Source organism: Dromiciops gliroides, chromosome 1, assembly GCF_019393635.1.
Source record: "Dromiciops gliroides isolate mDroGli1 chromosome 1, mDroGli1.pri, whole genome shotgun sequence".
NCBI classification, from domain to species: domain Eukaryota; kingdom Metazoa; phylum Chordata; class Mammalia; order Microbiotheria; family Microbiotheriidae; genus Dromiciops; species Dromiciops gliroides.
In genome coordinates this window covers 518,314,578-518,341,971 of record NC_057861.1, presented here as the reverse complement: position 1 = coordinate 518,341,971, position 27,394 = coordinate 518,314,578, and the positions used below count along the sequence as shown (strand labels likewise).

Sequence of the window (27,394 nt, the reverse complement as noted above, 5' to 3'; positions counted from 1 at the left end):
AGGCTTTAAGTCATGCAATCTAACCCCTTCATTTTACACATGAGGAACCAAGGCCCAGAGAGTGATTTACCCACTGTACCACATGTAGTAAGGAGCATCGTCAGGATCTGAATACAGATTCTCTGTCTCCAAATTTAGTGTTCTTTTTACTATATCATTCAAGTTTATATAATGAAATAAAATATTTAAATGTATGTCCATAATTAACATTTCTTCTATATATATATATATATTACTGTTAATTTAATTCCCTGAAAGAAATAATCTCAAAATGATTCACAAAAGGAATACTGTGAGAATACCCTATGATATATAGTAAGAAAGTTACAAAAATGGTATTTTTTAAATACTTAACCGAAATATGGACAGGGTAGGGGGAATAGCGTACTGAAAAGAAGTTTATGCATAAACAAAAAGGTTTTTTTCTATTACCAAACTGACTGAATTTTGCCTATCATTAACACATTTTTCCTATGTACACAAAAGAAAATAGAGCTAAGAGATATTTTAAAAATGTATTTATTAAACCAAAAACATTATAACATATAGAAATTTGAAGCTGTGTTAACTAGCAAAGCTACGGTCTAGCATAAAAGAGATTGAAATTGCTTCCATTTTTAATGTATACTAAAGAATTACTATGAATAGTGATTTCACTATTAAAACTTCACTGAAATACTGGAAGTACAATGAACAAATCCAAGAATCTTGGGGGGGGGGGGCGTGGCGTGGCGTGGGCAATGAATGTTAAGTGACTTGCCCAGGGCCACATAGCTAGTGTCAAGTGTCTGAGGCCTAATTTGAACTCAGGTCCTCAGGGGCAGCTAGGTGGTGCAGTGGATAAAGCATTGGCCTTGGATTCAGGAAGACCTGAGTTCAAATCCAGCCTCAGACACTTGACACTTAACTAGCTGTGTGACCCTGGGCAAGTCACTTAAACCTCATTGCCCTGCCAAAAAAAAAAAAAAAAAAAAAGGGATGAACTCAGGTCCTCCTAAATCCAAGGCCAGGGCTTTATCCACTGCACCACACAGCTGCCCCTGAAATATCTTCTTAAGTAACAGTAGGGATTTAAGTTTTGATAACAATGAAAAATTACCTTAAGACTGTCAAATTGGGATAGATTCTGAATAGAATCTTATTAGAAAACTAAAAAATATAAGATATCAGAATATTAAAAGATTTTATATAAAAAGGTTAATTACTTCCTTACGTTAAAAATAAGCTGATAGGAAAAAACAAAAATTTTCATAAACTTTAAAATTATTTTAAAAGTGATTTTATTTTCATTTCCATGTTTACAAAATCCAGAAGTAGAATAGAAAACAAGAATGATGATGTATGCCTCATTATAATAACCTAATAAAATTTTTGTGCCAAATTTTTGATAGATGGGGACAGAATTGTTTTAACCAAGGCAAAATAAACAGTTCAAATAACACTGCTTAAAGATTGATATTTAATATCTATTGTACAACAAGCTTATAACTTCAGACTAAACTGGATACTATTTTATCATTTTTTAAAATACTGAAGATGATTAAAATATCCCTAGTAGTTTTGAGAGTATTGCCAGTGTCAAAAAAGTCAATATTTTAGCTTTTGAAGAAACGTAAACAAACCCCAAACCCTAGTAACTTAGTGCTTATTCTATTAAAAAAAATTAACCATGCTACCATTTAAAATATCCAGTTTCATTAAACAAAATGATTCATTTACCTGACTACTACCAGAAGGTGCCATGCTGATTTCTGATGCTCCTGGGCCTTCATTCTGCCTCTCTGCTTCATGGGAGACAGCATCAGGCTTGTTCTGAGGTGCCCTCTAATAACAAGAGCTTACATCATTACACATAGAAACAGAATTTGTATTTCATCATTCTACTGCTTTAAGCTACTAATCGCATTAGTTATATGTATGTAGAAAGATACCAAACTATGCTTTACTTTTGATAATTCACAACTCACTGTCTCAACAAAACTGCAGGATGAAAGTAAAACTTGCCTTCTTACTATTATAACTAACTTTCCCTAAAAGACAAAAGATTTTCTGAAATACCATCCTCCACCAGCTGTGCACACATCATTATCAGGAATACAACTGAACAGGAATAAATACCTGTCTTCTCTTTAAAGTCTTATGATCCATGCATTTAGTGGAGCTGCTTTTAGATTACTTGTAGATCACAGGCAGATACCTTGATTAATATATTAATTTGCACAGTATATATTTTTCACCAAGAAAAATTCCTAGAAAATCTTTAACTTTAGCTTCCTCTTCACTTGAGCCGTCCTAGGTAATCAGTTAAAATGGTGAGGTACTGTCTTGATCCAGAGAACCCCACAAAATCATGCAAGTCAAGGGGTTCAAATCTCTGGGTCCACTTCAAGAATACCCATGAAACAGTCCAAGCTATCAAGGGCATGCACATCTGAAAAGCTACCAAGTATATGAAAGATGTCACATTGAAGAAACAATGTATTCCCTTCTGTCAATACAATGGTGGAGTTGGCACATGTGCCCAGGCTAAGCAGTGAGGTTGGACACAAGGTTGTTGGCCCAAAAAGAGTGCTGAGTTCTTGCTGCATATGCTTAAAAATGCAGAAAGTAATGATGAACTGAAGGGTTTGGATGTGGATTCTCTTGTCATTGAGCATATGTAGGTTAACAAGGCTCCCAAAATATGACGGTGTACTTACAGGGCTCATGGCCAAATCAACCAATACATGAGTTCCCCTTGCCATGTTGAGATGATACTGACTGAAAAAGGAACACACTGTTCCTAAACCAGAAGAGGAGGTTGCTCAAAAGAAAAAGATATCCCAAAAGAAACCGAAGAAACAAAAGCTTATAGCACGGGAGTAAATGTGGCATTAATATGCAAATAAAAGTGAAAAACCGTGTTTATCCTTAAAAAAAAAAAACTTTAACTTTAAAGACTAAAGACAAGGAAAAATTTCCATTCTGATATGAATAAAATAGGGAGATTTTCTTATATTTAACATGAAATAGAAATGAGAGCTAGTAGTATATCACTTCCTATAGAGTAAAAACACCCACATTTATATAGCAATTTAAGGTTGATAAAGTATTTTACATACAATACTTTGATCTTAGCAACAATTCTGTGAGGTAGGTGCTATTATTATCCTCATTTTACAGATGAGGAAACTGAGACTTGTGAAAGAGTGACTTGTCCAAGGTCACACAGCTAGGTAAGTGCCTGAGGCAGAATTAAAACTCAGCTCTTCTTGACTCCAAGTCTGGTGCTCTAATATCTTTTCTGTACATTTGAAAGTACAATTTATCTACTGTATGGGAATAATGATATATGCTTCACTCTAAAAAAATTTAACATAAAAACTAATCTAAGATAAGATAAATTAGTGAAGTACAGTCACTCTTTTCCCGCCGGGCAATGAGGGTTAAGTGACTTCCCCAGGGTCACAGAGCTACTAAGTGTCAAGTGTCTGAGGTCACATTTGAACTCAGGTCCTCCTGAATCCAGGGCTGGTGCTTTATCCACTGTGCCACCTAGCTTCCCCCTACATTCACTATTTTTTTTTGGCGGGGCAATGGGGGTTAGGTGACTTGCCCAGGGTCACACAGCTAGTAAGTGTCAAGTGTCTGAGGCTGGATTTGAATTCAGGTACTCCTGAATGCAGGGCCAGGTGCTTAATCCACTGTGCCACCTAGCCGCCCCTACATTCACTCTTAAAAATAATTTTTGGTTTTTATAAAATATTTCACTTAAAAGTCCTTTAAAATATCAAACTTCCATATCTATTTAGAAAGTCAAAAAATTTATCAATTTTTTCAGCAAGATTATATTGCAGAAAGTGGGTATATTCATAAATGATTAGTACTTTCAGTTTCAGAATCACAAAATGTTGAACTGGAAAGAAGCATAAAGAGGATCTTGTCTAAATTCTTCCTAGAGATGAGGAAACTAAAGCTCAGAGAAGAAAGGAAACCAGAGCTAATAACTGGCAGAACTCAACCTCATTAATCACCTTCTCTGTGTTTATTACACTGAGACACCTTGCTCTTAATAAATATGTATACAATTTATGAGAGGCAATGCAGTTCAGTCTCTGACATCTTGGATGTGTAATCTCTCAGGACCCCTGGCAGCTTTAATTCTACACAGTGAACAACAATGGAATTTAAGTACTAGCGGAGGGAGTTTCCTCTCTATCCTGACAAAAATCACAGGTTTTGACAAAAATCTCTGCAAGTCAATCTTTATAGAACCATTAAGTAACTTTCTTATAGTATATCTATACCCACAGATGGGATTTAATATATCTCATAAATAAAAATGATAAATAAATGGCTATGGCTGGAAATGAATGATTAGATTAACCAGACTCATATGTTCTAAGGACAAATCTTTTATCCATGTTTCTTAGAATAAAGCAGAGTCAAAAAGCTGGTTGTGCTCATTTGGATTCTTGAGCTTGTGTAATACTGAAATTGTTTCATACATCCCTAGGAGAACTCTGGAGCTAGACCAGCCTAAGCCTGCTAAGTAATAGTGGAGGTGACTGCCTCAGTCTTCTCTCTTCTTTTTTCCTTTATTCTCTCATTTCCTTTTTGGTTTGTTTTTCTTTTTTACCCTCTATCAATTCTTTTTTTTTCCCCTTGGGGCAATGAGGGTTAAGTGACTTGCCCAGGGTCACACAGCTAGTAAGTGTTAAGTGTCTGAGGCCTCATTTGAACTCAGGTCCTCCTGAATCCAAGGCCAGTGCTTTATCCTCTGCATCACCTAGCTGTCCCCTATTCTTTTAAAAAATATTTTATTTTTCCCCAATTACATGTAAAAATTTTTAACATCTGGGGGCAGCTAGGTGGCGCAGAGGATAAAGCACTGACCTTGGATTCAGGAGGACCTGAGTTCAAATCCGGCCTCAGACACGTGACACTTACTAGCTGTGTGACCCTGGGCAAGTCACTTAACCCTCATTGCACTGGAAAAAAAAAAGGCTTAAAATTTTTTTTAACATCTGTTTTTTTTTTAAATTTGGGGGTTCTAAATTTTCTCCCTCCTTCACTCCCCTCTACCATGAGAAGTCAAGCAAATGATACGTTATACATGTGCAGTAATGTAAAACATTATTTCCATGTTAAACATGCTGAGAAAGAAAACAGACAAAAAAAGAAAAATAAAGAAAAAGTATGCTTCAATCAGCATTTAGACTCCATTAGTGCTTTCTCTGGAGATGGATAGTATTTTTCTTCATAAGTTCTTCAGAACCATTTTAGAACATTGTATTGTTAAGAATAGCCAAGTCATTCATTTATCATCATACAGAATTGTTACTGTATACAATGTTCTCTTTGTTCTACTCATTTTACTTTGCATTCATTTAAGTCTTCCCAGGTTTTTCTGAGAGCATCCTGCTCATTATTTCTTATAGCACAATAGTTTTATATCACAATCATATACAACAACTTGTTCAGCCAATCCCCAATTGATGGACATCCCCTCCAATTCTTTACCATCACTAAAAGAGCTGCTAAAATATTTTTGTACATATAGGTCCTTTTCCCTTTTGTTTTTTATCTCTTTGGGATAGACCAAGTAGTGGTATTGCTTAGTCAAAGGTAACATTGTTTTAAAGGCCTTTGAGAAGAGTTCCAAATTACAGGATGGTTTAATCAGTATACAACTTCAACAATGTCTTATTAATTAATTAATTAGTTCATCCATTCTTTCCATCCATCCATTTATCTGTTCATTTATTTATAATTTTCCCCAAGTTACACATATAAAGAATTTTCACATCAATTTTTAAAACTCTCTGTTCCAAATTCTCTTCTTCCTTCCCTCCCCACCCTCTCCTTAAGAACTCAAGCAATTCAATATAAGTGACACATGTGCAGTCATGCAAAACATTTCCACATTAAGTTGTGAAAGGAAACAGATGAAAAAATCTTTAGAAAGAGGAACTAACAAAAAAAAATTACTTCAATCTCTATTCAGCTACCATCAGTTCTTTGTCTGTAGATGGACTGCATTGTTCCTAAGTCCTTTTGATAGCATCCTGCTCATCATTTCTTTTTCTTTTTTTTTTTTTTTTTAGTGAGGCAATTGAGGTTAAGTGACTTGCCCAGGGTCACACAGCCAGTTAAACGTTAAGTGTCTAAGGCCGGATTTGAACTCAGGTACTCCTGACTCCAGGGCCGGTGCTCTATCCACTACGCCACCTAGCTGCCCCTGCTCATCATTTCTTACAGCACAACAGTGTTCCATTCTGATCTCATCCCACAATTTGTTCAGTCCTTCCCCAAGTGATGGGCATCACCCCAATTTTAAATTCAACTTTTAAAAAAATGTCTTTTAGGATTCCAATCTAGTAGTGGTATTGCTAGGTCCGAGAGTATGCATGGTTTTTATAGCCCCTTGGCCAGAGTTCCAAATTGCTCTACAGAATGTTTGAATCAGTTTACAACTTTACCAAGAGTGTATTAATGTCTCATTTTCCCCATATCCCCCACAACATTTGTCATTTTCCTCTACTGTCCTATTATTCATTCCAATAGGTATGAGGTAGTACCCATAATTGTTCTGACCTGAATCTCTCCAATCAATAGTGAGTTAGAGCATTGTTTTCATATGGCTATAGGTAGCTTTGATTATTTAATCTGAAAACTTCATGTCTTCTGATCACCTATCAATTGGGGAATGGCTCTCATTTTTTTTTTCATAAAAGTATTTTTATTATTTTCCAGTTATATGTAGAGAGAGTTTTCAACATTAGTTTTTATAAGATTTCTAGTTTCCAATTTTTCTCTTTTCCCCCCTGCCCAAGACAGCAAGCAATCTGATATAGGTTATATAATATACAATCACATTAAACATATTTCTGTATTAGTCATGCTGTGAAAGAAGAATCAGAGCAAAAAGGAAAAACCTCAAAAAAGAAAAACAAAAATAGAGAATAGTATGGTTCCATCTGCATCTAGATTCCATAGTTCTTTTTTTTTCTGGATTTGGAGACCCTTTTCCATCATGAGTCCTTTGGAACTATCTTGGACCATTGTATTGCTGAGAAGTGTCAAGTCTATCACAGTTGATCAACACACAGTGTTGTTTATACTGTGTACAATGTTCTCCAGGTTCTGCTCATTTCACTCAGCATCAGTTCATATAAGTAGAATGGTTCTCATTTTAACAAATTTGACTCAGAACTGAGGCCTATCAGACAAACTTGCTTCAAATTTGTTTTTCACAATTACTACTGTTAACTGTATTACCCTCCATCCTATTCCCTCCTCTTGATATTTACATTATTTTCTAACTTTTTTCACCCTATCACTCCTCAAAAGTGTTTTGCTTCTAACTGCTCCCTTCCCCAATCTGCCGACCCTACCTTCACCCCTCCTCTGTATCCCCTTCCCCTCTCACTTTCCCACAGGGCAAGATATATTACTGTACCCAATAAATGAATGAATAAATAAATGTTATTCCCTCTTTGAGCCAATTCTGATGAGAGTAAGGCTCACTCACTCCCCTGCAGCTACCCCATCTTCCCCTCTACTCCATACACTTTTTCTTGCTTCTTTTATGTGAGATAATTTTCCCCATTCCACCTTTCCCTTTCCCTTTCTCCCAGTACATTCCTCTCCCCACCTTAACTTTATTTTTTAAAAGATATCAACATGGAGCAGTTAGGTAGCACAGCAGACAAAGCACCAGCCCTGCACCCAGGAGGACACAAGCCCAACTCTGGCCTCAGACACTTGACACTAACCAGCTACATGACCATAGGCAAGCCACCCAACCCTGACCGCCCCACAAAAAACAAAAAAAAAAAAATCAATAAAAAATTAAATGCTTTAAAGATATCATCTCTTTATATTCAATTCACACCTGAGCCCTAACTATACTACATTCAGCTGTACAAATGAGAAAGTTCTTATGAGTTAGAAGTATCACCTTCCCACGTAGGAATGTAAAAACTTTAACCTTTTAATATCCCTCCTGATTTCTTTTTCCTGTTTACCTTTTTATGCTTCTCTAGGGTCTTGTAAGTGAAAGTCAAATTTTCTATTCAGTTCAGGTCTTTTCATCATGAATGCCAGAAAGTCCTCTCTTTCACTGAATTCCCATTTTGTAATCCCAGGTCCTTTGCCTTCCTAAATATCATATTCCATGCCCTCTGATCCTTTAATGTAGAAGCTACTAGATCTTGGGTTATCCTGACTGTAGCTCCACAGTATTTGAATTCATTTTTTTCTAGCTGCCTGCAATATTTTCTCCTTGACCTCGGAGCTCTGGAATGTGGCTATAATATTCCTGGAAATTTTCATTTGGGGATCTCTTTCAGGAGGCGATCAGTGGATTATTTCAATGTCTATTTTACCTTCTACTTCTAGAATATCAGGGGAATTTTCTCTGATAATTTCTTGGAAGATGATGTCCAAGCTCTATTTTTGATCATGGCTTTCAGGTAGTCCAATAATTTTCAAAGTATCTCCCCTGGATCTATTTTCCAGGTCAGCTGTTTTTCCAAGGAGATATTTCATATTACCCTCTTTTTTACATTCATTTGGATTTGTTTTATTGTGTTCTTGATTTCTCATAAAGTCATTAGCTTCCACTTGCTCAATCCTAATTCTTTTTTTTTTTTTTTTTTGGTGAGGCAATTGGGATTAAATGACTTGCCCAGGGTCACACAGCTAGTAAGTGTCAAATATCTGAGGCCGGATTTGAACTCAGGTACTACTGACTCCAGGGCTGGTGCTCTATCCACTGTGCCACCTAGCTGCCCCTCAATCCTAATTCTTAAGCAATTATTTTCTTCAGAGAGCTTTTCTATCTCCTTTTCCATTTGGCTTTTCAAGCTGTTGACTTTTTTTTTCCCAATGACTTTCCTGTATCACTCTCATTTCTCTTTCCCTTTTTTCTTCTACCTCTCTTATCTTATTTTCAAAGTCCTTTTTGGGTGCTTCGATGGCCTGAGACCAATGCATATTTTGGGGGGAAGCTTTGTATATAGGAGCTTTGACTTTGTTATCTTCTTCTGAGGGTGTATTTTGATCTTCCTTGTCACCAAAGAAACTTTCTAGGGTCAGCATCTTTTTCTGTTTGCTCATTTTGCCAGCCTATTTCTTGACTTTTAACTCCTTAAAGAGGGACACTGCTTCCAGGGCACACTGTGCCAAGCTTCAGGGGGTCCCAGGTGGTAGGATTTAGGGAGAGGCACATTCCACACTCCCCTGGCCTGTGCTCTGGTCTGTAAATAACCACAGGCCTGCTTGTTCTTTAACTCAGGAACAGTATTCTGTTTCACTATGGTTGCAAGCTTAGGCATGCCTGTGCCCCTCCCCACATGGGCCACCATTCAAGAATGCTTCCTGGTTCTGAGGATGGCCAACACAACAGAGTTCCACCTCAGCGCCACCAGAGACCCCTGTAATCTCCCCCTGGCCAACTGCTCAACCCCCTCACCACACCATGAGCTGAGTTCCAGAAGTAGCTGCTGCAGCTGATTCAGAGACTCCAGAGGCCTGTTTCTCTGGCACAGTCTGCCTGGGGCCTGATCTGTGTCGGTGTGGCCTGGGTGGAAACTCCCCTCTCAACGCAGTACAACAGACCTTTCCTGCTGACCTGCTAAGCCATCTTTGGCTGGAAAATGATCTCACCCTGTCCTTTTGTGGATTCCGCTGCTCCAGGAACTGTCTTATAGCATTATTTGAAGCTATCTGGAGGGATTGTGGGGAGAGGTCTGGAAAGTCACTGCCTTTCCTCTGCCATCTTCCCCCCTTCCTTTTCTTTCCCCTTTCCTCCCCTGCTTCTGCCCTCCCTTCTATCAGTATCACCCTTTCCCCAACAATGTTTTAGTGTCTCAATTTTCCCACATCTGCTCCAACATTTATCATTTTCTGTCATATTAGCCAATCTTACACGTGTGAGAGGGCAGCTCAGAGTTGTTCTAATTTGCATTTCTCCAATCAATAGTCATTTAGAGCATATTTTCATGACTATAGGTAGCTTTGATTACTTTGTTTGAAAACTGCTTGTTCATATCCTTTGATCATTTATCAATCAAAGAATGGCTCTTATTTCTATAAATCTGACTCAGTTTTCTATATATTTGAGAAATAAAGTCTTAATCAAAGAAAGGTGATGTAATTTTTTTCACAGTTATGATTGTTATTTATTTTTCTCCATCCTATTCTCTTTCTCCCCTACTTCCCCCAATTTCACCCTGTCTATTCTCAAAAACGTTTGACACATCAGTGGCAATTATCCATTAGCAGCACTTAGAATTATGGAAGCTGCTTAAATCAAAGTGGCCTCGTTTCTTGGCCAGGACCAGAAAGCCACCAGAGTTTCTTTCTCTAAACTACTGGATACTTTGTGGATCTTCTTCTCATGTCTTTGGAACTTTCTTTTGCCAGGGTTCCTCTCTTAGGTTCTCAGAAAGAGATGTCTTCTCAGTAAATAGTTTGGCTTTTTTGTCTTGTTTTTTAAACCCTACACTGAGAGAGAACTTGCTTCGTTTAAGTTATTTTATTCAAGGAACAAGCTGTCCCTCTCTTCATATAACATAAGTCACTTTACAATTCCCATAGTATGCTGTACTTTTCCTTTATTCTAGCTTGCACCGTAATTATTTGTGAGTAAACCTACAGAGGCTAGTTATTAGGTAATGAATTGTTTGGCCACAGCAACTTACAAAACAAAGATAAAAGGGAAGAGATTTCTGGTTAAGGTAGTTATAGGAAAAGACGTTAGCAAAGCGAGGCTTCCTCACATACACTCCACCAAATATATGAAAAGGGCTTTAGAGAGAACAATGGTAAAGGAAGCCAAAGAGAAACATAAGAAAACTCCTTTATCAAATTGCAAACTATGCAAAAACACTGTCAGAAGCTACAGATGCCTGGGAGAGGAGTTGTACAGGAAAGCCAGATTGAGCTGCAGGAAATGAAGTCAATTGTGCTGAACAAGAATTTTCTAAAAGGTTTCAATGCAGACCTTAGCTTTAATAACTGATGCCTGAAGTCACCCAGCTTGTCAGAAGGGAAGCAGAGAAGCCAGAAAAGTACAGGGGACAAGGCCCAAGTGTACACTACTTGAAGCACTGATCAAAAAAAGGAGATAGGGCCAACTCAGTACCTGGGCACCTGTACTATGGGCCTTGCAAGAGTCCAGAAAGCAGTGTAATCTCTAACACCTGACGGGGGCCTGTCTGGGCCACAACAAGAGAAATAACCAATTCGTGATTGGGGAGCATATAAGGAAGAGGAGGAGAAAGAGATGAGCCAAAGCTAGTTCTTACAGTGGCAGCTAATTGGAAAACCAACTGGGATGACTTGAGGCAAAGAGACCAATTAGGAGGCTATTTCAGTAATTCAGTCAAAAGGGCCTAAATTAGGTGATAGTTATGTGAATAAAAAAAGGAGAAAGAATATCATGAGAGATTTGATATCATTTAAGAGGTGACCACAGCTTCTTGCCCTGCCTGTTCACTGAGGAACTGGAGGTGGTTTTTTACTGTAGTTCAGGAGCTCTAACTTGTGTACTACACCTACATCCTTTAATTATCAGTTGATATCAATTAGTCAGACAGACTTAATTAGCTTTACTGTATTTACTACAGTGGGTATTATAATTGGTCCAAAATACCCCCACCCCCCAAAAAAAGTATGTGACACACTGTCTGGTCACCAGTGCACAAAGAGTCCAGGGGGAAGTGGGCCAAGTTTAGGGAGCACATGTGGCCAAAGGGGTAACAGAGATCCAGAAAGTCTTTTTACTAGAATTCTTATGATACTTCCCTTAGGTATATTCTCTTCTGGGCTCCTTTTAGAGCCATTAATCTGTTTTCCTCAATCTTATACAGTTTGTCCATGACTTTCAGTGTAGACACTGCTGCTGGCCATAGCTGTCCTAGTGCACTTTTAGGATGCTAAGGAAAATGTCCAAATTCTTTCATCTTCTTAGGTTCATGGAGTTGCCCTCTGGCTGAGTGGGGCAGAGACCAAGGTGGAGGGCAAGGCATTCCTCTTCCCCTTGCCCCCCCAAGGGATTCTTTCTCAGGGACTTGACTGCTCTCTGCTGCCATGTCACTCACTCACAACTTTCAGTTACGAACTGGTTCATATGTAAGATGGAGGTCAAGGTTATGGTGCTCTTCCTCCTTCCTTTCCTACTTAAAGAAATTGATTAAGACATTCTAACCTGCTCAGTTTTCAGTTGTAGTATTTTTATTACTTTTTACCCCCAAGCATTCTCTCATCTCCTCCAATGAGATGCCCTCCTCTGCAATGTAAAGCTGCAACTCTTTTTTTTTTTTTTGGTGGGGCAATGAGGGTTAACTGACTTGCCCAGGGTCACACAGCTAGTAAGTGTCAAGTGTCTGAAACCAGATTTAAACTCAGGTCCTCCTGAATCCAGGACTGGTTCTTTATCCACTGTGCTACCTAGCTGCCCCCTGTAACTCTTAATAATTCATCTTTTGATTCTATCTTGACCCTGATTCAATGACTCTTCTCCAGCTATCATTCAGCTCAAGAAATTATTCAATCTTTCCCTGCTTTCACAGCTAAATTCTCAAATAACTAATTCTCATCTCTAACATTTAATTCCCTCAACATATAGCATCAGATTCCACTGAATGATTGAAACTACTCCTTAATGCGAAATCCAATTTTTTTTAATTAATTTTCATCCTTGACCTTTCTGCACCATTTGATGTTGTAGGTCATACCTTCTGATAGACATATGCTCTTCCTTGTGTATTCATGGAACTGCTTTGACATGGTTCTTTTCCTATCTGTCTGATTGATCCTTTTCAAGTTTCCTTTGCAGCATAATCATCCATGTCTTACTCCCCATGTGTGAGTGTGCCCCGAACTGTCTCCTAGGTCTTCCTTTCCTCCTCGTATGAGAAGAGGAGAAACACCATTCCACTGAACACCAGTCTTCTCACTTTGAAAAAGCCCCAAGTCTCCTGCCTGGTCTCCAGTGTCCTCCAGAAAAATGCTATTCCATTGCAAAACAGTCTCCAGTTTTTGAGGTAAGGGGAGAAAATACCATTCCACTGCCTGGATCTCCTGCTAGGTCTCCAAGCCTCCAGAGGGAAGAGGAAAAACACCATTCCACTGAGCCAGTTTCCTACCTGGTCTCTAGGAAAAGGAGAAATGCCATTCTATCACCAGACTCCTCCCTTCTAAGGAAGTGGAGAATGGTCATTCCATCAAGTCTCCAGCCTGGTCTCTTGCCTTGGGGGCAGAGGACTAACAACACTGTTTCAGCTCCAAGTACCTGTGCCCTCCTCTGAACAGTCTTAAGCCCTGAGAGGACTCTACCTTGAGGCCAAACCCTTATGGATAAAAAGAAAACCTATTAAAACTCATTCCTCAATGATTAACCATACCCTTTCCCTTCCTGACCTTCCCATTCACGTGATTCTGAACCTCTTGAAGTTATTATTCAACTCCAAGTTCCCCCCTCCCCAGTGATCAATCCTTTATGCCAATTCCCCTCAACCCATCCCTATTCCCCCAGTGTACCATTCTAAAGCAACATATTCTTTCCACTGTGCTCTCTGGAATATTTACTTTATAAGTAACAAACTTGTTTTCACTTTTAATCCTTTCCCCCACTCTTCATCTTTAATCATTTTCTTTCCTATTCCTTCCATCTTCTAGTTTTGAGATCCAGCCCCATCTTGATGACAAAACCTCTCCCTGACTTCCTTTTCCAGCACTGGCTGCACTTTGACTCATTTTCCCCAACTCACTAGTTGAGGTGGGGGAGTTGGAATACTCTTTGCTCCCCACTGCTAATTCTAGGCTCTTCCTCTACCACCATTCAGTAACCTTTTCTCCTCCAAGGTTTGACTCTATTCCTCTCCACCATCCGATCAAAATTTTGGTAGTTCCTGCCTACCTCCAAGATATTCTCCTTTTCTTTTTGAGTTCAGTGTTTGACTCATAGTTTCCTTCCTCAATTCAGGCCCTTATATAACACACACATCTAATAATCCTTCAAACACCCTAGCATCATAGTTCCTAAGTTTATTTAATTTGTTCTACTCCTCTGGCCCACTTTAGTCACACACAAAGATTTTCATGTTCTTATCTTGCCACTACCCACAAATGCACCACACACACACACACACACACACACTCTCTTTTTTTTTTACATGACTTTTTGTTGTTGTTGTTTTTGTTGGGCAATGAGGGTTAAGTTACTTGCCCAGGATCACACAGCTAGTAAGTGGCAAGTATCTGAGGCCATATTTGAACTCAGATCCTCCTGAATCCAGGGCCAGTGCTCTATCCACTGCGCTACCTAGCTGCCCCCGCTTATGTTTTTGAACTATGAACTTCCCTTACGTACTACTTCTCTTATCACAATCTACTCTCATTCCATCCTTCCTCTGCCTTGAAACTCCAAAGCATGGGATTTCTTCATCTATAACATGACCTCCAATTCGTCACTGAGAAACTAACAAGAACAACAATAGACGTGGAATCAGAGGGCCTAGGTTAAAATCACAGTTTTGCTAACCCCTGCCTTCCTTAATGAAGATGTCTGGTGACCTAAGGGCATAAAAATTACCACCCCTGAGGAGTGGGAATCCTTATGACTTAGTGAATTTCTAAAGACCATGATATGTTTCCATATGGAGACGGAGGCAAGGGGAATAGCTGGTACATCCATAGAGGTTAAGTGTCACTTTATCCTGATTACAATTCCTTGCTGTGTTAAGATAATGTAAACCTCCTTTTGATCACCATTCAATGATTTGCCAGTGCCTCATTTCATGCCAACATAGAATCTGAAAAGGGTTCTGGTATTTGGCCTGCCCCTATTATTTGACATAGTGTGTAACTGGAATGTGAGATGATGATCTACTGGCTCACACTGTGGCTGAGCTGGGGGATGGACACTTCAAATAGGGAGGGTAGGGAAATCAGATGACGGAGTGCTGCATGGTCTCTAGTCCTTTTGATTAGGTATGCTTACTCCTTTCTATGGAGAGGGAGGAGGTTCCCACTTAAAGTAATTAACTCTATGGGTGTTCAAGCAGGCTGCCCAGGACAGGAAATAAAATGCCAGGTCCAGCACTCCCCAGTTGATATTGCCAGGATACTGTAGAAAGCAGAATGTCAACATAACAAGACAGGTAGTGAAATGGCTCAGCATACTTAGCAACTAGAGCTCTTGGCCTTCAGGGACCAAGAGATAAAATCCCAGAGGTAGTAAGTGGAGCTGGTGGCCAGGAAAAGGATCTCCCCTGATGGGGGTGGACACTGACAAGACTCAGCTAAGAAACCACTCTACGGTCTCTGATCCAGAGGTTCTGTTCCCCTAGAGATATGATCCATGATATAGGAGCATGAGACCTAAAGTGGGGAAGATACCCAGCATAAGGGAATGAAGGGTTGGGGGGCCTTCTCCACCTAACCACTTTGGGGTGGGGGGTTGCAGATGTTAGAATAGAAACCTGATGAGTCACTGGAGCAATGTCTCCTGAGGAATTAGTCTAATAGAACCAATGCTGGGCTGATTTCAAGTGATTTCCATAGGCTAAGGGAGGTTTTTGAAGATCTCTTCTAATAAACCTAATCAGCTAGATTTATTAGAGCCTCCAGAGAGGAATGCTCTTTGTTCCTTTTTTTGGTTGCTGAGATAGAGAGTTGTTCATACCTGGTACCATCTGAAGTCATCTCTCCTGGAGACCTGTAAGGGAGAGGGTGAAGTTCCTAAAGGAAATGGTTTGATAGATGGGATATATACAGAGTTGGGGGATGGGAGGTGGGAAAGGTGGGGGAGGGGAAGTCAACTGCCATATTCTATGGCAAGACTGCCTCAAGGTAAGCAGAGGGCAGATTTCACCTTTTGGCTGGGGCTCTATCAGAATTAGGGCAGCTAGGTGGCACAGTAGATAAGAGTGCTGGGCCTGCAGTTAGGAAGACCTGGATTCAAATCTCAGATACTTACTAGCTGTGTGACTCTGGGCAAATTACTTAACTCTGCCTCAGTTTCACATCTGTAAGATGAGCTGAAGAAAGAAATGGCAAACCACTCCAGTATTTTTGCCAAGAAAACACAAAATGGGATCATGAAGAGGCATTCTAAACAACAAGAGCAACTATCAGAATGGCTTCGGACTTTAGCTATGTATATCCCCTATATGTAGGCTAATCAGCTAGTGAAATTTGGGTAAGTCTGGACAGTTGTGACTTGAACAAATAGGTGTGAATAAAGGGCTCTGTGAATGGAGAAAGGATTTACAAAAGCCTGCCACCACCCTAGCTTTTTAGGAACTCTGAATGTGACTCCTGAAACATGGGGTTGAGAAGAAAGTAACTGATTGCCAGCCCATGGGTACTAGTAAAATTACACACAAAAATGAGCACAAAGATAGCAGGGGCCTGTCAGCTCAATCTAAAGCTAGAGAATCTTCTAGTCCCTCTGATTCACATGGATCATTCAAAAGAAGCCACAAAAGGAAGTGCATTAAGATGCATTCTTCTTGGATCCTCCATTTTTGGGATGCCCAGACCAGCCATCCTTCATTCTCCAAACTTAGATACTATACTCTAAATGCCTCCTAACTCTGCTGTGAGTACTTTCTCCCATTGATGAGTTCTCCTAAAAACTCTATTTTGGGGAAGGGCCTCAGAACATAATTCCCCATTCCTCAGACTCAGTCACTATAGTTCCGAATTAGTATCTTCTTCCTACCCCCTGCCTTTCAGCCATGATATATCCCTTAGGTTGCTAGTTGGCATTAGAATATTCCACTAGCTAGGCCACGGATATGACCCAGTATGGGAACTTTCATGTTCCTAGGAGAAAATTATTAATTTTACAATTGATAGTATTTCTTTAACTAAGAGACTCTCCAAAGGCACTGGGGTACATGAACTTATTTTTACCAACCACTATGATAAATGTATATTGATCTAATTAGTTTTTTTAATTTATTTTATTTTATGCATTTGGAATCATTATTTTTAGTTGTCCATAGCTTCACCATACTGCCAAAGGAGTTTATGACACAAAAATGGTTGAGAATCTCTGTCTCATACTATTTAAAATATTATTCAGTTTGCATACAACTTTTTAGGAATATAGCTATAGCATAGCATTATTTAGAAATTCAGGGGAATATCTACTCAGGAAATAGATTACTTACTGACAGGAAGCATTCAGAGTTATATCTCTGATTATGTGTAAATAAACTAGATATAGCTTACAGTAGTATATTAACTAGATCAAAGTAATCTTATATTACTTATGCATTATGACTACCCAAAAATAAAAGAATAAGTCAGCAGTTAACATTTATTATTTCTCTAATTAGGTCCAAAACAGAACACTGAGATACTGTTATAATTACTGGATGCCATAGTTGTCAATCCAGATAATCATGTTTAACATTAAGTCTATCATTTAAAAAACAAAGCCCACCCATATTTATTTACATTGGCATATAGTACAAAGAAACAGCTTACTAACCTCTGCTTCCGCAGGTTGGGATTGTAATAACTGTCGTATGCGAAGTATGTCTTTCTCGATTTGCTGAATTCTAGCCACTCTTAGCTAAAATAAAATAAGTGATAAAATTATTTATAATGTATGTATATGTATATACATACACACATATGGTAAAAACATAATTGTATAAATATACCATGGTTGTCTGGACAAATTATGGCAGGCTAATTCTTTCATTCCTATAGCATGAAATAAAATATAAATACCCACACATTTATGAGTAGACACTTAAAAGTAAGCTCAATTTTTCTTCTTTTTCTTTTTTTTTTTTGCAGGGCAATGGGGGTTAAGTGACTTGCCCAGGGTCACACAGCTAGTGTCAAGTGTCTGAGGCCAGATTTTAACTCAGGTATTCCTGAATCTAGGGCCAGTGCTTTATCCACTGCGCCACCTAGCTGCCCCATAAGCTCAATTTTTAATCTCACACTTTCACCATTAGAGACATTCTCCTAAAACTCCAAAATGAGTTTTTAAAAGTCAAATTTTGTTTTAAAGAAGGAATTAAACATTTAAAGGTAGTTTTCAATAAGTAAATACATTGGAAAATAAGTCACCATAACCAGGTTTATCTTTTACTTCAACTGGACTTCAGTTTTCAGTTTACTTAAACCAGCGCATACTTTTATAAAAGGAGTTGAAATTTTAGTTTGTATCAAACTCAGAAATTCAAATTTAGCAGCTTTTCTCTCAATACAATTTCATTGACATATGCCAATTTGTTCCTTCTGGATTATGACCGTACTTGAACATTATTTTCTTTTCCAGAACAAGCATTACAATGGGGGTTAAAATGAGGGGAGTAATTAAAAAGGATCTAAATTAAGAAGAATCAAAATTTTAGAACTATAAGAGAACAGTATGAAAGAAGACAATCTGATATTTGTATTTAACAATTAAGAGTTTTCTGGTGGCCAGGGTAGCCATGTGGTACAGTGAATAGAGTGCTAGTCCTGGAATCAGAAAGAGTCATCTTTCTAAGTTCCTATCTGGCCTCAGACACTTACTGGCTGTGTGACACTGGGTAAGTCACTTAACCCTATTTGCCTCAGTTTCATCATCTATAAGCTGGAGAAGGAAATGGCAAACCACTTTAGTATCTTTGCCAAGAAAAACCCAAATGGGGTCATCAAGTTAGACATGACTAAAAATGACCCAACAACAAGAAGGAATGTTTTCAGGCCTAGTATAAATACCACTTTGGGGAAGTTAGGTGGTGTAGTGAGTCACCAAGAGTCTTTAATGACTGCACAACCACCACAAATGAAGAGAACAGTTTTGCTTGAGTAGTCAGGTCAGAAGCCAGATTAGGAATGATTAATAAGTAAGGGTAGAGGTAAAGAAATGGAGACAATAAGTAGATTACCCTTTCTAACGACTCTAGCTATTAAGGGAAACCAGAGGTTTTTAAGGATGGGGAAAAGTTGTGGAAGAAGGAGTGGTGAGGCATAAGGACAGACTTTGAAATGGCTGCTGTGGAGAATTAAATAAAATGTCGCTCAGGACCTTTTACAGCAAGGCTTCAAGACTTGGCACAAGAGGCCTTTTCTGATTTCCCCAGCTACTAGTGTCTTTCTGTTCCTAGGCTTATCAACTATCAGTTTGGTGTATGTTTTGGGAATATGTGTGTTCTTTCCCCCATTAGAACATAAGTTTCTTAAGAGTAGGTACTGTTGGGGCATCTAGGTGGCACAGTGGATAGAGCACCGGCCCTGTAGTCAGGAGGACCTGAGTTCAAATCCGGCCTCAAACACTTAACACTTACTAGCTGTGTGACCCTGGGCAAGTCACTTAACCCCAACTGACTCACCAAAAAAAAAAAAAAAAAAAGAGTAGGTACTGTTCTACTATCTTCTTTGTATCCTTAGCACTAGCATGATGCCTAGCAAATACTAAGCATTTCACAAATGCTTAATAATTTATTACCTCATTTTGCTCTCCATGCTTTTAAGGATATATTGAACAGTAAGTTGTTGAATTCTATTGTTTTAGTTTCTTTCTAGTCTAGTTGGTTTTATTGTCCTATCCTTCTATTTTTTTCCCCCAGGGCAATAAGGGTTAAGTGACTTGCCCAGGGTCACATAGCTAGTAAGTATCAAGTGTCTGAGGTCACATTTGAACTCAGGTCCTCCTGAATCCAGGGCCGGTGCTTTATCCACTGCACCGCCTAGCAGCCCCTATCCTTCTATTTTTAAACCAATAGCAAATGGCTTTGATAGCTGTTGCTTTACAATATAATTTATGACCCTGAAGGGCTAGTTTCCCTTCATCCCTAACATCATTTCAATATTGCCCTCATTACTCTAGATCTTTGGTTTCTCCAACTGAATCTTGTTACTATTTTATAGAGTTCTGTAAAGGATCCCTTTGACAGTTTGGATGGTATAGCTGTAAAAGTATAAAGTAACTTTGTTAGTGTCAGTTTAATTATAATGGCCTGGCCTTGAGTACCAAATATCCCTTTAAGCTATTAAAGTAGTTCTTTCTTGCTTTTTTTTTTTTTTTTTTAGTGAGGCAATTGGGGTTAAGTGACTTGCCCAGGGTCACACAGCTAGTAAGTGTTATGTGTCTGAGGCCAGATTTGAACCCAGGTACTCCTGACTCCAGGGCCGGTGCTCTATCCACTGTGCCACCTAGCTGCCCCTCTTTATTTCTTTAAAGGGCACTTTGGAAATGAGTCTAATTTCAACTCCAAAGAATAAGATGCCCCTCCCAGGATAAGTTCCATCCCTTCTAACCTTAATACCATGCTGCTAAGTCAAGCCTTGAAGGATAGATACCATGTCCTTCAGCCTCCTCTCACGTCTTATTAGAGGGCTGGAGGGCAGAGTACCAAAGTCCTCCCAAAGCCTTCCTTTGTAGAGGGCAAAAAGTGGACCCTCAGTTCATTCCACTTTGTATTTGCTGCTCTGCCTGGTTTCAGCTCCATGAAACAAGATACCCTCTGGTGTCCTTTCCCCATCCTTGTTTTTCTGACTCCTTTTGTGAGTTGTCTCCCCCTTTAGACTGTAAGCTCTCTGAGGATAGGAACTTTCTTTTTATTAGCAGTGTCTGGCACATAGCAGGGATTTAATAAATATTTATTGGATTGGATAAGTATTTTTTGCGTGCTTCAATAACTGATCTCCAAATATTTATGCATTCTACAGTTATTTGGAATGAGATTTTCCATTATATTACTGCCTCTTTAATTTTGTTACTATTACATAGAAATGCTATTGATTTGTGAGGATTTATTTTGTAACTTGTAATTTTGCTGGCACCGTTATTTCAATTAGTATCTTTGATGATTCTCTAGGATTTTCTAAATAAACCATAATACCATCAGCAAATAAGAATAGTTTTATCTCCAATTTGCCTATTTTTACATCTTTAATTTCTTTCTCTTCTATTATACAACAGTTCTTCTTTGCTTCATCCTTCCCTGGTTAAACAGTGCTATATTTTTCACATAACAATATGGGGCAGTGCTTCCTCAATTTGGAGAATTACTTCTGTAGTACTGATACCATGTTCTTTAAAAGTGTGATTAGATATATACTACCAACAAAGTCCAGCAACAACAGATAAAATGAGAACTTCCATTTAAAATAATTTTAGACAATATAAAATACTTGGGAGTCTAATCCAGGAACTATATGACCAGAACTATAAAACACTTTTCACACAAAGTCAGATCTAAACAATTGAAAAAGTATTAATTGGCTGAGGTAATATAATAAAAATGACAATCTGACCTAAATTAATTAATTTAGTGCTATACCAATCAAACTATCAAAAATATTTTATAGATCTAGAAAAAATAATAAAATTCATCTGGAAGAATAAAAGCTTATGGATATCAAAGGAACTGATGAAAAAATGCAAAAGAAGGTGGTCTAGTAGTACCAGATCTCAAACTGTATTATAAAGCTGTAATTATCAAAACATTCTGGAACTGGCTAAGAAACAGAGAGGTGAATCAGTGGAATAGAAAAGGTACAAATTACACTATAGTAAATTACTATAGTAATCTAGTATATGATAAACCCAAAGATCCAAGCTTTTGGAACAAAAACTCATTATCTAACAAAAACTGATGGGAAAACTGGGAAACAGTGTGTCAGAAACTAGGTACAGACCAACGTCTCACACTGTATACTAAAATAAGGTCAAAATGGGTACATGATTTACACATAAAGGATGATACCATAAGCAAATGAAGAGAGCGCAGAATAGTTTATCTGTCAGATTTATGGACAGAGGAAGAATTTAGGACCAACAAAAATAGAGAAGTACAAAATGTAAAATAGATAGTTTTTATTATATAAAATTAAAAAGTTTTTGCACAAAGCTAATGTAACCAAGATTATAAGGGAAGCAGAAAACTAGGAAAGAAATTTTGAAACAAGTCTCTCTGGCCTCATTTCTCAAATATATAGAGAACCAAGATAAATTTATAAAAACACAGGTCATTCCCCAACTGATAAATGGTCAAAGGATATGAACAGGCAGTTTTCAGACAAAGAAATAAAAGCTATCTACAGTCAAATAAAAAAATGCTCTAGATCACTCGATCGGAGAAATGAAAATTAAAACAACTCTGAGGTATCACCTTACACCTACTGGAGTGGCAAATCTAACAAAAAGTGAAAATATTGGATGTTGGGGGGGCATGTGGGAAAACTGGGATGCTAATCCACTGTTGGTGGAGTTTTGAAGAGATCCAACCATTCTGGAGAGCAATTTGGAACCATGCCCAAAGGGCTTTAAAACCACAGTTTGATCCACACTCTTTGATCCAGCAATACTACTGCTAGGTTTATATCCCAAAGACATCCCAAAAAAGAGAAAAAGACCTATTTGTACAAAAATATTTATAGCAGCTCTTTATGTGGTAGCTATGAATAGGCAATAAAAAGGAATTGCCCATCCATTGGGGAATGGTATAAGATGGTGATGGAATATTATTGTGCTATAAGAAATGACAAGCAGGATAACTTCAGAAAGGCCTGGAAAGACTTGCATGAACTGATGTATAGTGAAGTTAACAAAACCAGAAGAATGTTGTGCACAATTACAGCAATATTTGATGAAAAATTGTGAATGACTTAACTATTCTCAGCAATACAATGATCCAAGACAATCCCAAAGACCTAATTGTGAAGCACACTATCCACCTCCAAGAAAGAACTTAAACTGATTGAATGCAGACTGAAGCATGCTATTTTTTCATTTCTTTAATTTTTGCCCTCTTATTCGAGTTTTCTTATACAAAATGACTAATAGGGTAAGGTTTTATGTAATTGCACTTCTACAAACTATATCTGAGTGTTTACTGGTAAAGTCAGGGAGGGGAGGGGGAGGAAGGGAAGGAGGGATAAAATTTGGAATTCAAAACTTTACATAAAAATGTTTTTGTTTTTGTTTTTAAAGTGTGATAGAATTTTGAGACTCCAACAGCATCAGGAGTTTTTTCTTTGGTAGTAGCTAATTCTATTTCCTTTTCTAAGATTTTATTATTTAAGCTCTTTCCTTGGTCTTTTGTTTGTTTTTTTATGTTATATTTTCAAAGATATCCCTCTATTTCTTTTGTGTTGATACAACTGTGTATTTCTGATTGGGGTGTTCTGGTAAAGGTTTCATAACTGGTTTACTGAAAAAAATATATATGACACACTTTTAAGTTTGATCTGTATTATCGATATTTTCTTGATCACTTTCTTAAGTACAGACAATCAATGAAAAAATAAATCAAGACATGGCTTTAATGTTTGCGGTTTCCAACTTGAAAGTTTAACAATCAGCTCTGATTCAAGCTGGCTCAAGCACATCCCAGGTTCTGACCATTCTTTTTATTTCTGGTTTTGCTGTGATTTTACTATGTTCATTTGGTATTGTGTTGATTTGATTTTCCAGCCTTACTAGCTTTTGCTTTCTCCGTCTTGTTGCTTTCATTTCTAAACTCTTCAGGAAGAGTTTATTACAACTGCCACTTCTTTTCCTCTCACTCAATTCTGCAGTCTGGCTTCTGATCTTATCACTCAACTGAAACTGCTATACACAGTTACCAATTATGTCTTAATTGCTGAACCTAATGGCCTCCTTTCAATCCTTATCCTTCTAGACCTCTTGGGATCGTCTGATACCGTTGATCAGAGTTCTCCTTGATATTCACTTTGATTTAGAGACTTCAACATGGCACTGTTCTCCCCTGGTTCTCCTACTACCAGTCTGATCTCTCCTCAGTCTATAACTATATAATATAGTCTCCATTCAGGATGTACCCACTAACTATAACTACACTTCAATGCTCTGATGTGGACCACTTTATCTTCTCCCTCTATGTACTTTGCTTGGTGATCTCACATCAATTCCTATGGATTCAACACAGATGATTCTCAGATTTACTTATCCAGACATAACCTCTCTCCTGACCTTGTTGCATATCTCTAATTGCCAACTGGGCATCAAACTCAAAATATAAAACCCAAACTCATTATCTTTTCTCACCAAACCATCCACTCCAAACTTCTTTATTTCTATCGAGAACACCATCATTTTCCCAGTCACATCAGCTGGCAACATCAATGTCACCCTGGATTCCTTACACTCTCACCTCCCATATTCAATACAGTACAAAGTTCTATTGATTCAACCTTTTCAATATCTCTTGTACATACCCCCTTCTCTGCTAAGACACTGCAGGTCCTTATCACCTCATTCCTGGGCTATTATAATAGCTTTCTGGTTGGTCTTCATTCCTTCAATCTCTCCCCATGAATGTCTTAACATAATTATTTTCCATATTGGATTTACTTTTTTAAAAACATCACTGTCACTTTTCAATGTTCACTATCCAACCTTCTCTTGAACAGAGAGAAACACCTGACTAAAACTTAAAACATCAATCATATCTGAAAAGACATGCAGAATTTCACATCTGACTCTCAAGAGAAGGGGCATTTTAAACTCAATATTTTTCCAACAATAATATTGGTTTGTTTAATAAACTAATTACAATAAACTTTAGGTAGTTTCTCATATGGCAATTTAAAAGTTTATTTGTAAACAGGTTTGCCACTTTTGAGGAATTTATGTTAAAAGAACATACACAAATATCAACTTCAGAATTTCAAAAACCTTAAAAATGTTGTGGTTTTAAAAACGTAACATTATTTATAATATTCAAAGACAAAATTACCTATCAATTAAAAATATTCTGGGAAATTCCAATTACTTTCTAAACTAAATAAGTAGTATTTATATAGTAATAAATGTTTCAAAAAATAAAATCTAGTATTTTAAATTACCTGTGCCCGTTTTTCCATGTCCTGGCAAGTACCCAGCTGTTCTTCCATTGCAGCTCTAATCTGTCTTGCTTCATATTCCAACTGCCTCCTAGTCATATCTGTTTGCAAAGAGAACTGGGGTGGGTGGCAAAGTAAAATAGTGAAGGACAGAAAAAAATTTTTTTAAGTCATTAGTGTGTGAAGTTTTAGGCTAAAGAAAAACAATAATGAAATGAGTAAGAATAGTCAACAAATCCATAAATTGGTGTGATATATGTGTGTTTTATATATTTATATATACACACATACACATATATATGTGAAGACAGTCAATTGTCAGTTTAAGAAAAATCTTATGGTTTCATTATAAGAAAGTAATAACTAAGCCTAGTTCCCTTTGTGAAATACAAGAGAAAATCCAAATGTTTGTATTTATTCTTGGCCATAAATTATTTTAAATAAAGACATATTTCTTATTTCTAACAAATAATAAGTACCTACCCGTAATTATTTTAATTTTACATAAATGAAACTTCAACAGTTAGGCAATGGCTGAATAAACAGCAGTATCTAATTCAAGGATACACCTTGGTATGGATGTGACACTGAGTTTTCTAAGTCTGTGTCAGTGGTAATACAAGATCTACCTTATCCTACTCAAACGGAAAAAACTTCTAATATACTCTTGACTGAAGAATACATGTTTGTTGTCTGAAGGATTAATCTACATTCAGAGAAGCTAATCACTAGGAGAGGTTGCCATGTAATGAAATTCTGGGGCCACAACAACTCAAAGACCTTTCACTAAGACAGTGTGGATGTTTGGTACAAAAAAAAGAAACCAAAAAAAAAAATCCAACCCAGTAATAACAGAATTAAAACCAATTCTGACTCTTTCTGAAATGATCAAAAATATTTTTTAAAATCCCTGTAAGAGAGGAAAAATGATTTTTTAAAAATCTAGCATTATAGAAAAACAGCACCAAAAAATTGCTCTGATTCTTCTCTTATAGCATGACTGATGCAGAAATGTTTAATGTTGTTATGTATGTATATATGTGTGTGTGTATATATATATATATATATATATATATATATATATGTATGTATATGTGTGTGTGTGTGTGTGTGTGTGTGTGTGTGTGTGTACAAATATAAACCTATATTGGATTGCCTGCTGTCTGGGGGAGGGGGGAGGGAGGGAGAAAAATCTGAAATTGGAAATCTTATGTAAACAAATGCTGAAAGCTATGTTTACATGTAACTGGAAAATAATAAAATACTTTTATTTAAAAAATAAAATAAAATAAAATGAGTTGAATAACTATACTTTGACTTAAAAGAAACATTTCCAAAAGTGGCAGTCTATAAAAAAGTTATGCATTATTATCAAATTTATCAATAATCACTATTTAAATTTTTTTAAAAATCTAGCATTAGGAGGGACACGATAGGCTCAGGGTATCTCCCAGCATACAAGACTACACTTGATTCTACATCACAACAGACTAAATAAAATGGGATGGTGAAAAATTAGAGTCAAAGACGCAGTCACAAAATCTCACAGTTAGAAGGGGTACTAGGAGGCAGTTCTAGTCCATCATTTATCTGAATAAGAATCCCCTTTACAGCATAAATGGCAAATGATCCAGTGTCAATCATTTGAAGACTTTTTCTAAGGAAGAAAATCTACCATCTTATGAGGATAAGCATTCTCCTCTTGGATAGTTCTAATTAGAACTCTGTACAGTAGTAAAGAGGAAGATAAAAAAAAAAGAGAGATAAAATTTTCCTCAATGGATTACAATATGAACTATATAGGAAGAATGGTGTTTGAAACATGACACTTCCACTTCCTAGTTCTGCCTCTGAGATCAAGCAGAAAAAGTCAAGTAATTCCTCTTCCAAAAGACAGCCCTTCAAATACATAAACATAAAGCTACTGATTTTCCCCTAAATCTTTTCTTCTCTCGGTTTAACATAAGGGAATGATAAATGAGTGATAAAGCACATATTACACTTTTGCTATATGTGGCAGGCACTGTGCTAAGTGCTGGAGATACAAATACAAGTAAAAAAAAAACAGTTCCTACCCTTAAAGTGCTTTACTGAGACAAGATAATATGTGAAGAGGAAGGGACTACATGCATTGTGACATGGTTTAGAAATGGCTGAGTGTTTGATTCTGGTCATGATCAGATGAAAGTTCACCTATAAGATCCCAGGGACACAGGCAAAAGTTCTGGAGGAAGATGCATGATAATAATGATCAAGTGCAGGCATGGTTGGGAAATACCCAAGAAAGTACAGGCCCAATTCTTTTAAGTGATCCTATAAGGGAGGCAATTGAGGAACTTCAAGGTGCTGATAGTTTGCTTCTGGAGTCTCTCCTAAAATGTGTCACTCAAAATTGAATACAATACTCTAGATATGGTTTGCAAGGGCAGAGTGGAGCTATCACACCCTATCTTGCATATTACAACACTCTTAATGTAGCCCTTGATGGCATTACGTTTTTTGGATGCCATCTCCATTACAATACTCAGATTGTTTTTAAACTGTTATCTAGCCAGACCTCCTTATCTTAGATTTT

At 37.5% G+C, this 27,394-nt stretch overlaps 1 protein-coding gene across 9 annotated transcripts in view; it reads right to left on the bottom strand.

Moving 5' to 3' along the window:
• APC (APC regulator of WNT signaling pathway) overlaps positions 1-27,394 on the bottom strand; it is a 149,538-nt gene that overhangs the window by 47,057 nt on the left and 75,087 nt on the right. For 7 of the 9 annotated variants that reach the window (XM_043978865.1, XM_043978864.1, XM_043978870.1 and 4 more), the window contains 3 exons: positions 24,823-24,936; positions 17,495-17,578; positions 1,720-1,824 (listed from right to left, as the gene is read on the bottom strand). In XM_043978865.1, the coding sequence (XP_043834800.1) occupies positions 1,720-1,824; positions 17,495-17,578; positions 24,823-24,936 (303 nt within the window). The remainder of the gene's footprint in view (positions 1-1,719; positions 1,825-17,494; positions 17,579-24,822; positions 24,937-27,394) is intronic. The other 2 variants (XM_043978867.1, XM_043978869.1) reach the window with 1 other exon arrangement.